This window comes from Stegostoma tigrinum, chromosome 13 (assembly GCF_030684315.1).
Source record: "Stegostoma tigrinum isolate sSteTig4 chromosome 13, sSteTig4.hap1, whole genome shotgun sequence".
Lineage (NCBI taxonomy): Eukaryota > Metazoa > Chordata > Chondrichthyes > Orectolobiformes > Stegostomatidae > Stegostoma > Stegostoma tigrinum.
This window is the reverse complement of record NC_081366.1, coordinates 12,516,092-12,530,277: the sequence shown is the minus strand read 5'-3', so window position 1 is coordinate 12,530,277 and position 14,186 is coordinate 12,516,092. Positions and strand designations below refer to the sequence as shown.

The window sequence follows — 14,186 nt, the reverse complement described above, 5'->3', positions numbered from 1 at the left end:
AAGGGGAGATTTTGAAACTGGTGAAGTCCACATTGATACCATATGGCTGCAGGGTTCCCAGGCGGAATATGAGTTGCTGTTCCTGCAACCTTCGGGTGGCATCATTGTGGCAGTGCAGGAGGCCCATGATGGACATGTCATCAAGAGAATGGGAGGGGGAGTGGAAATGGTTTGCGACTGGGAGGTGCAGTTGTTTGTTGCGAACTGAGCGGAGGTGTTCTGCAAAGCGGTCCCCAAGCCTCCGCTTGGTTTCCCCAATGTAGAGGAAGCCGCACCGGGTACAGTGGATGCAGTATACCACATTGGCAGATGTGCAGGTGAACCTCTGCTTAATGTGGAATGTCATCTTGGGGCCTGGGATGGGGGTGAGGGAGGAGGTGTGGGGACAAGTGTAGCATTTCCTGCGGTTGCAGGGGAAGGTGCCGGGTGTGGTGGGGTTGGAGGGCAGTGTGGAGCGAACAAGGGAGTCACGGAGAGAGTGGTCTCTCCGGAAAGCAGACAGGGGAGGGGATGGAAAAATGTCTTGGGTGGTGGGGTCGGATTGTAAATGGCGGAAGTGTCGGAGGATAATGCGTTGTATCCGGAGGTTGGTAGGGTGGTGTGTGAGAACGAGGGGGATCCTCTTGGGGCGGTTGTGGCGGGGGCGGGGTGTGAGGGATGTGTCGCGGGAGATGCGGGAGACGCGGTCAAGGGCGTTCTCGATCACCGTGGGGGGAAAGTTGCGGTCCTTAAAGAACTTGGACATCTGGGATGTGCGGGAGTGGAATGTCTTATCGTGGGAGCAGATGCGGCGGAGGCGGAGGAATTGGGAATAGGGGATGGAATTTTTGCAGGAGGGTGGGTGGGAGGAGGTGTATTCTAGGTAGCTGTGGGAGTCGGTGGGCTTGAAATGGACATCAGTTACAAGCTGGTTGCCTGAGATGGAGACTGAGAGGTCCAGGAAGGTGAGGGATGTGCTGGAGATGGCCCAGGTGAACTGAAGGTTGGGGTGGAAGGTGTTGGTGAAGTGGATGAACTGTTCGAGCTCCTCTGGGGAGCAAGAGGCGGCGCCGATACAGTCATCAATGTACCGGAGGAATGGCGGATGTGGAAAGTTGGTGGATGGATGGGTTGAAGGGATCTGCTGAGAAGCTGGATAGGTGGGCAGGATCTGGGGATTGCGGGATGAGGAGGACAGATGATAGAAGGGGTTAGAGGATAAAGGGAGGTGGTGTGTAAGTGTGGGCTTGGTCTTGTTAAAGGGAACAGGTCAGTTTTGTCTGATTGCATGCTCCTACCCTTAAAAGAACTTGAGGCTCCCCCGTCTGATTAAAATTTCTCAGGCAGCACATTTACTGGGATACGATGATGTTACTGTGGGCTCAGTCACTCCCTGGGCCACATCCTTGTCTAGTTGCAGCATCTCTCTGTTTCAAATTGGCCCCTCAGCAAACTTGCATTGCTTGGGAAGATACAGGTATCGATGGCAAGGTTATAGCCAGAGACAGGCGGATGGTGTCTGGGGGGGGCGGTCATAGCTGAGACAGCCTGTACCCGAATGTTATTCTGTGGTGGTGTCCTCTGAATTCAGCCAATGCTAGTCGTATTATGGCAGCTGACCTCTAGGTGGGGGTAGTAGGGAGTAGAAATGGAGGCCAAAGTAACGCTCCTGCTTCTTCAATAGCCAGAGGTGACAGCTTTGGGTGCAGCTGTGGTGCCCCTACAGTCGAAGAGCTGGGACCACCTCATCTTGACAGAGAGAACCTGAGAGTTCTAATATCATGGGGGTGTGTTCTCTGCAAGCATCAAATAGGATTTCCAAAAGTAATAAATAAATATTTAATAAACAGTACACCACATTGAAAATATTCTCTTGTTCCCATCGGGTTGTTCAGTTTTAAAACTGTACAGTCTCCATGTCTCCATTCAGAGTTCTCCAGATTCAGACAGCTCACTTAATTCATTCCGAAGGTCAAAAAATGAAGGCCTCTCCTCAGGTCTCTGCAGTGGGAAAACAGGGAAGAACTCTGTCAGTTTCTAACTTCCAAGTAAAGCAAAGGATGTTGAACAATCATTGCCCAGAGGAAACTGAAGTAATAACTGATCTAGATTAGATCTGTCACCAGCACACACCCCAAACAAAAAACGAAATACTGTGGATGCTGAAATTCTGCAATGGCAATAAAACTAATTAGAAAGGTAGGCAGCCCAATGCTCACCACTGGGGGCGCTGTGAGCCATGAACATTGCTTACCACTGGGGCACTGTGAGCCATGAACTCTGCCCATCACTGGGGGTGCTGTGACCCATCAACACTGCCCACCAACAGGGTGTTGTGACCCATCAACACTGCCCACCATGGGGGCGCTGTGACCCATCAACACTGCCCACCACTAGGGGCACTGTGACCCATCAACACTGCCCACTACTGGGGGCGCTGTGACCCATCAACACTGCCCACCAACAGGGTACTGTGACCCATCAACACTGCCCACCATGGGGGCGCTGTGACCCATCAACACTGCCCACCACTAGGGGCACTGTGACCCATCAACACTGCCCACTACTGGGGGCGCTGTGACCCATCAACACTGCCCACCACTAGGGGCACTGTGACCCATCAACACTGCCCACTACTGGGGGCGCTGTGACCCATCAACACTGCCCACCAACAGGGTACTGTGACCCATCAACACTGCCCACCACTAGGGGCACTGTGACCCATCAACACTGCCCACTACTGGGGGCGCTGTGACCCATCAACACTGCCCACCAACAGGGTACTGTGACCCATCAACACTGCCCACTACTGGGGGCGCTGTGACCCATCAACACTGCCCAACACTGTGATCCATATTATTAACAGTTTGCCATCTCATGGTGGCAGGGAGGCCAGTACCACTTTGTGAAGGTTAATGCCACCGTTGTCATGTTGTGTAAATACTGTGATGCCAGAAATGTGAAATAAAAACAGAGAGGTTTTGAAATACTCAGTAGATTAGGTAGCACTGGGCTTACCACCAGGAGCACTCTGACCTATACCATTCACTCTTCCCAATACTTGGGGCGCTCTGAACCACTATACCCACGCTGTGAAGGACAGTGCCATCCATGATTGGGCAGTGTGGATGATGAGTCACAGCGCATCCAACAGTGGGCAGTGAAGCTGCTTTAGGTCACACTGCCCACTCCCCATTGCAATCTCCAAATGATTCAGTATTGCTGAAGATAAAGGAGCTTCGGCTTCATTTGAGTTGATGAAATGTAACTTACAGAAGAATCATTTTCTCTTTGAATTGAGTTTTTAAAACCTTGCCTAAAGCTTAAATGTTAATTAAGTCTTAACTTCCAGGTGTTGATTATGAATGGACGATCACTCGAGTTAGGCTTCCGAATGATCCCAGTTCGGTGAGTAACTTATTCCAATCTTGCTCCTCAATCCTGGGCAGGGCTTTGCTGTTTGGCTCCTTGTGGGCCCTGTCATTACCTCAACAGCTCAGTAGCTGTCCTTCCTGTACGAGCCTATATTGTGTCAGCACAGTATTTAACCACAAGAATAATCACAAGTTGAGATCCTCCCCTCACCTAACACCCATTTTACAGCACGACCCACTCAGCCAAAAAACCCAATTATTCCCAAGGTGATGTCAGCTAGTGGCAGAAGTATTTGTCAGTGTGTTGTCTCTGGTTGCAAATTATATGCTTGCTGGCCATTTTAAGGGTCTAGGGGAGCAGAGGCACAGTGGCCCAGTGGTTAGCACTGCTGGCTCACAGTGACCCAGGTTCAATTCCACCTTCAGGTAACTGCTTGTTGGAGTTCACACATTCTTTCCCCTGCCTACATGGGTTTCCTCTGGGGTCTCCAATTTCTTCCTATAGTCCAAAGATATGCAGGCTAGGTGGATTAGCCAGGCTAAATTGCCTGTAGTGATGGGGGATGGTCTGGGTGGGATGCTCAGAGGATCAGTATGGACTTGTTGGGCCACAGGGCCTGTTTCCACACTGCAGGGATTCAATGAGCAAGTTTATTGGACACCTCACCACAGGCTAGAGATAGTAGGGGCTGGAGAATCTGAGATAATAAGGTGTAGAGCTGGATGAACACAGCAGGCCAAGCAGCATCAGAGGAGCAGGAAAGCTGATGTTTCGGGCCTAACTCCTCACCTTTACTGGCTCCAACCCCACCTCGTTGGCCTGTCTGCATCTTCTCCTTTATCCATCCTCCCCCTCTCTCCCTATTTATTTCAGAATCCCCTTTCCCTCCCTCAATTCTGAAGAAGGGTCTACGCCCCAAACATCAGCCTTCCTGCTCCTCTGATGCTGCTTGGCCTGCTGTGTTATCCAGCTCTACACCGTGTTATCTCACTACAGGCTAGCACCTCTTTGGATAGAAGAACACACTCACTACGTACATAATGTCAATACCATTTCATTTATATATCTTTCGTTGTGCATTTATGTCTTGGTGTATTAAAGTGGCCATATTACTAACAAACCAAAGGGCTATTCTCTCATGAGAGAAAGCAGCTGGTGGTGGTTTAACCTGAGGGTCACTGTGCCTCAGGTGAGGGGAGAGATTGAGAAGGTAAATACTTTATGGAACGTAAACTGGTGAGGGATAGTTTTTGAATAAAAGTTAATGGTTTCCTCCAATCAGCGGGCACAGCAAACATTCTTTCACAGATCAGAAAAGCAAATGGTAAAAAGTTTGATCAAAGAGATAGATTTTAAAAAGCATCTTAAAATGGGTAAGAGGAAAATTTAGATGCAGACATTTACAGAGGGAATTCCTGGGCCCAGGGAGTTTAAACTGTAGCCATCAATTGTGGAGCGATTAAAATCTGAGAAGCAGAATTGAACAAACAAAGAACAAAGAAAATTACAGCACAGGAACAGGCCCTTCGGCCCTCCAAGCCTGCGTCGATCAATATCCTCTGTCTAAACCTGTCGCCTATTTTCTAAGGGTATGTATCCCTTTGCTCCCTGCCCGTGCATGTACCTGTCCAGATACATCTTAAAAGACACTATCGTGTCTGCGTCTACCACTTCCCCTGGCAATGCGTTCCAGGCAGCCACCACCCTCTGTGTAAAGAACTTTCCAAGCATATCTCCCATAAACTTTCCTCCTCTCACTTTGAACTCATGACCCCTAGTAATTGAGTCCCCCAGAAGCACAAAGATCTGAGAAACTTTCAGAGTTGGAGGAGTTTAGAGATAAGGCAGGGTTGGAGTCATGGAGGGATTTGAAAACAAGGATAAAAATTTTAAAACTGACCTGCTTTTATTCGTAAGCCAGTCTATTTCAGTGAGCAAGAAGGGTGAATGGCATTTGATGTCAGTTAGCTAATGTGCAGCAAAGTTTAAAATGGCCTAAGGTTTACAAACAACGCAAGGTGGGATACTAGTCCAGGCTCCATCAGTTAGAAGGATGAGAGATATTCATTCCTGCATTCTTTAATACGATTTCCACTATTGTCAGTGACGTATTTTTTGAGAACAACATCTGAAGCATCTCAGCTCATATTTGCTCCATTAAAGGCACTATACTGATGTAAGGTGTTTTATTCCATTCCCTTTGAAATTAAGTCAACATTCATAGAATCACAGAAACCCTACAGTATGGGAAAAAAAGGCCATTCAGCCCATCGAACCTGCACCAACCGTCCAAACAGCATCCCAGCCTGGCCCATCTACCCCATCACTGTAACGCTGCATTTCCCATGGCTAGCCCTCACATTCCTGGGCACTATGGAGTATTTCCCATGGCCAATCCACCTAGCCTGCACATCTTTGAACTGTGGATCGGAAACCACACAGACACAGGGATAACATGCAAACTTCACACAGACAGTCACTGGAGGCTGGGAACAAACCTGGGTCCCTGGTGCTGTGAGGCTGCAGTGCTAACAACATTCCATCAGCCTTTTTACATCCATCCAATGGTTTGTGTAAATGGAAACACGGTCATTCACAAATCCTATTCTCTCATCAGTCAGAAAATAGCCTGACCTATCCTGAATAACATCAGCCATTGAGGGAATCGGACCCAAACTATCTGTCTTGCAAGCCAGCCAACTGAGCTAATCGACCCACCTAGCAACAATAGCTCCAAAATGAATCACCATATGCTTTGTCACTCTCAGTTCCATCTGCCACTTAATCTGTTTCCACCCCTTCACAACTTTTCGCTCCTATCTTGGTGTCATCTGTAAACATGGGCAGACATTTAAATAAAAACTGAAAGAACTGCAGGTGGTGTGAATCTGAAACAAAAACAGAAATTGCTGGAAAAGCTCAGCAGGTCTGGCAGAGTCTGTGGACAGAAATCAGGGTTAGAGCTTCGGGTCGAGAGACCCTTCCTCAGAGACATCTGTCTGGTCACTTTATTGAGGTCATTTTGTAATGAAAAGATGAGCCCCACCTCCACACCCCCCAACAAAAACAGAGACATGATTCCACATTCTGTGCATCGATGAGAGAAAAGTGAAAGTGAGGATTGTTTCCAGGAGAATTCAACAGTCTTTTTACCAACCTCCTGCCAACAACTGCTCATGATTTTATAAATGAACAGAGAAGCCAGTTTTGGCTTATGAAGGCGAAATCCAGCTGTGAGTTCTTCAACAACTTCGGAGTTCAAACGATTTTCATACGGCATTTTTCCCTCAGAGAAGACTTCCCACATCAGCACCCCTGCAGGAAAATGGGAGAACGTGAGAGGTAACTCCCTGATACATGCTATTCATTTGTCTCTCTCTGTTATTCACTGCAGATACAGATTTCCTTATCCCTCTAACCATCTCTACAACACTCCAGGATCTCTGCCGTGCTCAGTCCTAGCCTCTTACACACCCCGATTCCAATTCCTCCACTGCTGACGTCCAGCCTTCTGCTGCCTGGGCATTCAATCCTTCCTCAACCTCTCCACCTCTCTATGCTCCTTCAACATGTTCATTAAAACCAACCTCATTGTGCAAGAATTTGGTCATCTGCCCTGATATCTCTTTCAGAGCTTCAGTGTCAAGTTTTAGTTGTTAATGCTCCTCTGAGGCGTTTTATTATGTTAAATATAAATGCAAAATAAAACCCTGAAAGATGTGGAAATCAAAAACAGAATTATAAATTGTTGGAGAAACTCAGCCGGTCTGGCTGCATTAGTGGAGAGAAAGCAAAGATCACGTTCTGAAGAAGGGTCACTGGATCAGAAACACCAACTCTGCTTTCTTTTCACTAATGCTGCCAGACCCGCTTAGTATTCCAAGCAATTTCAATTTTTGTCTCTATCCAGATGCAAACTATTAATTACTTATGTAGGATCGCAGTCTGCCGTAGCTCTTAATGCTTGATTGTAACATTTGAACAGAAAACAAGGTTTGATTCAATCTTGTACAAAAGACAGGCAGTCTCACATGTTGATGCAAGATTTTTCATGGTACTGATATCCTACATATTCCTCTACATCTGTGAACATATTCAGAAATACATCAAGATAAAACATGATCATTGTTTACAGTGACTTTTCACATAGGTGAGGAAGGAGATGGAATTTCCTTTGTAATGTGCATTGACACTTTCCGATATACTCAGATTATTTTTGCAGTGGTATGCATTCTCTAAATTTCTATATCTATGGGAAATAGAGATCAGAGGAGTTCTGGACAATCACATTCACCCTGTGTGTCCGCACAGCATGGAAAGAGAGTCTTGGTTAGACAACTGAGAGAGAAGAGAGAGATTTTAAAAAGACATGAGAGGCAATCTTTTTAAAGAGGGGGAGGTTCACGTGTGAAATGAACTTCCTGAGGAAGTGGTGGATGTGGGTAAAGTTACAACATTTATAAGACATTTGGATAGGTACATGAATGAGAAAAATGTTTGAACGGATACTGGCCAGGAGCAGGCAGGTGGGATTAGTTTAATTTGGGATTATGTTTGGCACGGACTGGTTGGCCAAAGGGTCTGTTTCTGTGCTGTATGAGTCTATGACTCTATTACAGGAATCTGTCAGTCTCTATCTAGCTCATTTACACTCACATACTCAATCATTGCCTTTCTATCTGCTTCCAAACATGAAGCACTTTACCCTGCACAGCTAATCTCCTCCCACAGCCCACGTACAGTCAACACCATCATAAACTCATTTAATCTGTACAGAACAGTGGGTAAAGAAAACATAGAAACATAAAAAATAGGAGCAGAATTAGGCCATTGGGCCCTTTCAACCTGCTCTGCCATTCAATACCATGGCTGACCATTTAACTCAATAGCCTCTTCCTGCTTTCCCACCATTTCCTTTGATCCCATTAACCTAAAGTGCTATATTCAACGCCTTCCTGAAATCATACAAAGCTTTAGCCTTGGTTGCTTTCTGTGAAAGTGAATTCTAAAAGCTCACCAGTCTCTGGGTGAAGAAATTTCACCTCATCTCATTCCTAAATGGTTTACCCCATCTCCTTACACTGTGACTCCCTTGTTCTAGGCTCTTCAGACCTTGACAGCATCCTTCCATCTTCTGCTCTGTCTAGTTCTGTTAGAGACCAATTCTCCAAAGAAACCAGCTTTTAGAGTCACAGAGTCATAGAGCTGTACAGCACAGAACCAGAGCTTTCACTCCAACTTGTCCATGCCAACCAGATATCATAAATTAATCAAGTCTCATCTGCCAGCATTTGACCCAGATCTGTCTAAATGCTTCCTATCCATGTACCTATGTAGATGGTTTTTAAATGTTGTAATTATCCCAGCCTCCACCACTTCCTCTGGCAGCTCATTCCATACACACACCATCCACTGAGTGAAAAAGTTGCCGTTTAGGTCCCTTTTAAATCTTTCCCCTCTCACCTTTAACCTATGCCTTCTTGTTTTGGACTTCCCTAACCTGGGGTAAAGACCTCGGCTATTTACCCTATGTGTGCCCCTCATGATTTTATAAACCTCTATATGGTCACCCCTCAGCCTCTGAGGTTCCAGGGAAAATAACCCCTTTTGTTGGCTTCAGAGTCACCATATGGGACAGCGAATAGAGCTTCATGAATGGGTGACACAACCTCGACAGAGGATTCGGGAACCTCCACTCAATGACGGTCCCATTATGTCATAGTGACCAGGTCACAACCTCACTCACGTACCTGGTGCTGAAGCCAATTTGAATTTGCACGTTACAGCAATTAATAAAATGGTGTTGTGAGTAACATAAGAGTGAGCCTTTAGCTCAGCGAGAGCCATCACTGCCTCTGAGCTAGAGGCTGCAGTTTTCAAACACCAGGTGGAGCTCGTGGCCATTCCCCACTGAAACACCTCCACAACATATTGAGGCAAGGTGTAGAGGTGGAGGAACACAGCAGGCCAAGCAGCATCACAGGAGCAGGAAAGCTGACGTTTCGGGCCTAGACCCTTCTTCAGAAATGGGGGAGGGGAAGGGGTTTCTGAAATAAATAGGGAGAGAGGGGGAGGCGGATAGAAGATGGACAGAGGAGAGGATAGGTGGAGAGGAGATAGACTAGTCAAAGAGACGGGGATGGAGCAAGTAAAGGTGGGGAGGTACGGAGAAGATAGGTCAGTCCAGGGAGGATGGACGGGTCAAAAGGGTGGGATGAGGTTGGTAGGTAGGAGATGGGGGTTGGGCTTGAGGTGGGAGGAGGAAATGGGTGGGAGGAAGAACAGGTTAGGGAGGCCGGGACCAGCTGGGCTGGTTTGGGATGTGGTGGTGCGGGGTCAGATTTTGAAGCTTGTGAAATCCACAGTGATACCATTGGGCTGCAGGGTTCCCAAGTGGAATATGAGGTGCTGTTCCTGCAACCTTCAGGTGGCATCGTTGTGGCACTGCAGGAGGTCCAGGATGGACGTGTTGCCTCAGGAATGGGAGGTGGAGTTGAAATGGTTCGCGACTGCGAGGTGCAGTCATTTGTCGCAAAACGAGCATAGATATTCCACAAAACAGTCCCCAAGCCTCGGCTTGGTTTCCCCGATGTAGAGGAGGTCACAATGGGTATGGCGGATGCAGTATATCACATTGGCAGATGTGCAGGTGAGCGTCTGCTTGACGTGGAAAGTCTTCTTGGGCCCTGGGATGGGGGTGAGGGAGGAGGTGTGGGGGCAAGTGTAGCACTTCCTGCGGTTGCAGGGGAAGGTGGCGGGTGTGGTGGGGCTGGAGGGGAGTGTGAAGCGGACAAGGGAGTCCTGGACAGAGTGGCATGGAAAGCAGATAAGGGTGGGGAGGGAATAATGGTGGGGTCGGATTGCAGATGGCGCAAGTGCCGGAGGATGATGCGTTGGATCTGGAGGTTGGTGGGGTGGTAAGTGAGGACGAGGGCGATTCTGTTTTGGTTGTTACTGTGGGGAGGGGTTGTGAGGGATGAGTTGTGGTAAATGCATGGTATACAGTATCCACTTTTCCCAATGTGGCCTCCTCTACATCGAGGACACCAAGCAGAGGCTTAGGGACCGCTTTTTGGAACACCTACTCTCGATTCATGACAAATGACTGCACCTCCCAGTTGTGAACCACTTCAAGTCCCCCTCCCATTCCTCAGACAACATGTCCATCATGGGCCTCCTGCAGTGCCACAATGATGCCACCCGAAGGTTGCAGGAACAGCAACTCATATTCCGCTTGGGAACCCTGCAGCCCAATTGTTTCTATGTGGATTTCACAAGCTTCAAAATCTCCCCTCCCCCCACTGCATCCCAAAACCAGCCCAGCTTGTCCCTGCCTCCCTAACCTGTCCGTCCTTTCTCCCACCTGTCCACTCCTCCCACCTCAAGCCCCACACTCACCTCCTACCTACCAGCCTCATCCCGCCTCCTTGACCTGTTCGTCTTCCCTGGACTGACTTATCCCGACCTACACTCACTTTTACTGGCTCCATTCCCACCTCTTTGACCTGTCTGTCTCCTCTCCACCTATCTTCTCCTCCATCCATCTTCCATCCACCTCCCCCTCTCTGCCTACTTATTTCAGAGTCCCCTTCTCCTCCCCCATCTCTGAAGAAGGGTCCAGACCCAAATCACTAGCTTTCCTGCTCCTCTGATGCTGCCTGGCCTGCTGTGTTCATCCAGCTGTACACCATGTTACCTCGGATTCTCCAACATCGGCAGTCCTTACTATCTCTGAACCATGTTGAGGCTCTTGCTCCTGACTTTTGCAATCTCAGCAATGACCTTCAGTGGTAGATAACAGGAAGGGTATGCCTCATGATGGCCCATTAATTGGTCAACACCAGGAAGCTGCCTTTCTGGCTCCCATCACCCCTCATCACAGGCTCGAGCAGAGGGATCTCAACTGTTGTGACAACATTCCACGGTTTGATGGTCAAATTGTACCTGTGCAGTGACAGTTGCTGTGTTTTTGAATTTGTGGATCTTGTCTTCCTGCTCTGCATTTTTATTTTTCATTTGAATAACCTGGTCTCATCTGTTGGATGCCTTCTGCATGACTTATGCAACACATAAGGCCTTTCAGCCCACCATGCCTGTGCTGGCTCTTCAAAAGAGCTATGCAATTATCTCCATTTTATTCGCTTTTCTTAAGGATTGAAGTATCTAACTAACTCCCTTTTTGAAAGCTGCTTTTGAAACTCCTTCCATCGCCCTGTCGGGCTGTACGTTGCCGATTTTATCTCTCATACAAGAAGCTCCTGATCCCACCTCCCATTCTTGGAGATGGTGAGGACTGCAGAATCAATAGATGTGGAGCTGGAAAAGCACAGCAGGTCAGACAGCATCTGAGGGGCAGGGAAGTCAACATTTTGGGCCGAAACCTTTTGCCAGGATGAAGCGTTTTGGCCCGAAACATTGACATTCCTGCTCCTCAGATGCTGCCTGACCTGCTGTGCTTTTCCAGCTCCACATCTATTGACCCCACCTGCCATTCCTCTTTGCCAATCGTCTTAAAACTACAATAGGCGGTCACTTACCAAATGACCAGACATCAGATTTGCTGCTGAACTTGGAGTATTGGAAAACTTCCGGAGCTGACCACTTGACTGGGAATTTTGAGCCTGAGGAGCTGGTGTACTGGTCATCAAGGACGAACCTTCGGCCAACATTGGGGGAGGTGAGAAAAAGAAGCAGTGAAAATGGAGGGACATCACCACAACACCACAGCACCACGCGGCGGGAGGGGGGGCATGAAATACAAAGTGGGCACCGGGCTGCCCGAGCTGAGCCTTACCTTCCCAATGCCTTCATTAGGAGAACGTGAACCGTGGATGAGAACCTGAATGTGGCTCACCTCCAGTTTCACAACATCCACAGGCAGATGTTCTCCGAGCTAAGAGCTTACATTCAGACCATTTCCAATCTCCTTGACCCCAATACACTTACAACCCAGAAATAAACAGCAGGAGAATACCCTGCTTCTGAAGAAGGGTCCTGAGCCGAAACATCAGCCTTCCTGCTCCTCTGATGCTGCTTGGCCTGCTGTGTTCATCCAGCACTACACCGTTGTATCTCAGATTCTCCAACATCAGCAGTTCCCACTATCAGTAGGAGAATACCCCTAACACCGATTCCCGTGAACAGAGTTATAGAATCATAGAGTAATACAGCACAGAAACAGATTCTTCTGTCTGACTTGTCCATGCTGACCGGATATCCTAAATTTATGTAGTCCTACTTACCAGAATTTGGCCCGTATCCCTCTTGTGAAGCTAGATGAACACAGCAGGCCAAGCAGCATCTTAGGAGCAGGAAAGCTGATGGTTTGGGCCTAGACCCTCCAAACCTGGCAACCTCCTTGTAAATCTTTCCTGCATCCTTTCAAATTTAACAACATCATTCCAATAGCAGGGAGACCAGAAGTGAACACACTGTTGTAGGGAGGAAGTTGTTGGACTGGAGAGGGTGAAGGGGAGGTTTGCCAGGATGTTGCTGAGAATGGAGGGTTTGGGTTATAGGAAAGATTTGGAGGGATATGGTCCAGGAGTAGGCAGGTGAGACTATTTAGTTTCGGATAATGTTCAGCATGGACTGGTTGGACCAAAGGGTCTGTTTCCATGCTGTATAATTCTATGACTCTGTGGCTTAACCAATGTGGCATGACCTCCCAACTGCTACACCTAATGCACTGAGCAATGAAAGCAAGAGCGAGAACATTAGCTGATAAATACAATCATTAATCAAGGGGTGATAATGGGAACTGCAGATGCTGGAGAATCCAAGATAATAAAATGTGAGGCTGGATGAACACAGCAGGCCAAGCAGCATCTCAGGAGCACAAAAGCTGACGTTTCGGGCTAGACCCTTCATCAGAGAGGGGGATGGGGTGAGGGTTCTGGAATAAATAGGGAGAGAGGGGGAGGCGGACCGAAGATGGAGAGAAAAGAAGATAGGTGGAGAGGAGAGTATAAGTGGGGAGGCAGGGAGGGGATAGGTCAGTCCAGGGAAGACGAACAGGTCAAGGAGGTGGGATGAGGATAGTAGGTAGGAAATGGAGGTGCGGCTTGGGGTGGGAGGAAGGGATAGGTGAGAGGAAGAAGAGGTTAGGGAGGCAGAGACAGTTTGGACTGGTTTTGGGATGCAGTGGGTGGAGGGGAAGAGCTGGGCTGGTTGTGTGGTGCAGTGGGGGGAGGGGACGAACTGGGCTGGTTTTGGGATGCAGTGGGAGAAGGGGAGATTTTGAAGCTGGTGAGGTCCACATTGTTACCATTGGGCTGCAGGGTTCCCAAGCGGAATATGAGCTTTTCCGGAGGGAGGAGGCTAATGGCCATCTGCCAGCAGGCAGGAAAATATTACCTTGTCATTCCGAAATCTGATACTTTAACCGACAGTGAGTCTCCTATTAAACAATTCCTTGCTGCCTGTAGGCAAAGTGAGATGTTACTAGCTGATCGAACACAAGCAAAAATGGAAAAGTGTAAAGCATTAGGCCAATGAAACAAAAGTTTTCTGCCTCCCCCCACATCGCCTGATGTTCACAGTTCGGCGTAAAGCACGAATCAGATTTGCAGGAGACCATTCAGCCCCTGAATTGGCATCAGCCAGTTCACGGTTGAAATGAAATTCAAGTCCACTTTTCAGTCTCTCCTCCATATCTGAGCCCATTGACCTCAGTGTGAGGGCTTGAATTAGCCACAGACAGAGTCATCAAGTTCTTAAAGGACCATAGGGCTGCTCTCTTATGAGACAGAGAGGTGACTGGTGGTAGTTTAACATGAGGCTCACCGCACCTCAGGAAAGGGGAGACGTTGAGAAGGAGAGTCCTTCAGAGT

The 14,186-nt window shown here is 48.1% G+C and overlaps 1 protein-coding gene across 1 annotated transcript in view; it reads right to left on the bottom strand.

Moving 5' to 3' along the window:
• Positions 1 to 1,565: 1,565 nt before the first annotated feature.
• LOC125458322 (tyrosine-protein kinase ITK/TSK-like) overlaps positions 1,566 to 14,186 on the bottom strand; it is a 110,056-nt gene continuing 97,435 nt past the window's right edge. The window contains exons 14-17 of the mRNA XM_048543518.2: positions 13,711 to 13,775; positions 11,892 to 12,010; positions 6,512 to 6,669; positions 1,566 to 1,980 (exon numbers count right to left, since the gene is read on the bottom strand). Of these exons, the coding sequence (XP_048399475.1) occupies positions 1,906 to 1,980; positions 6,512 to 6,669; positions 11,892 to 12,010; positions 13,711 to 13,775 (417 nt within the window). The 3' untranslated portion in view covers positions 1,566 to 1,905. The remainder of the gene's footprint in view (positions 1,981 to 6,511; positions 6,670 to 11,891; positions 12,011 to 13,710; positions 13,776 to 14,186) is intronic.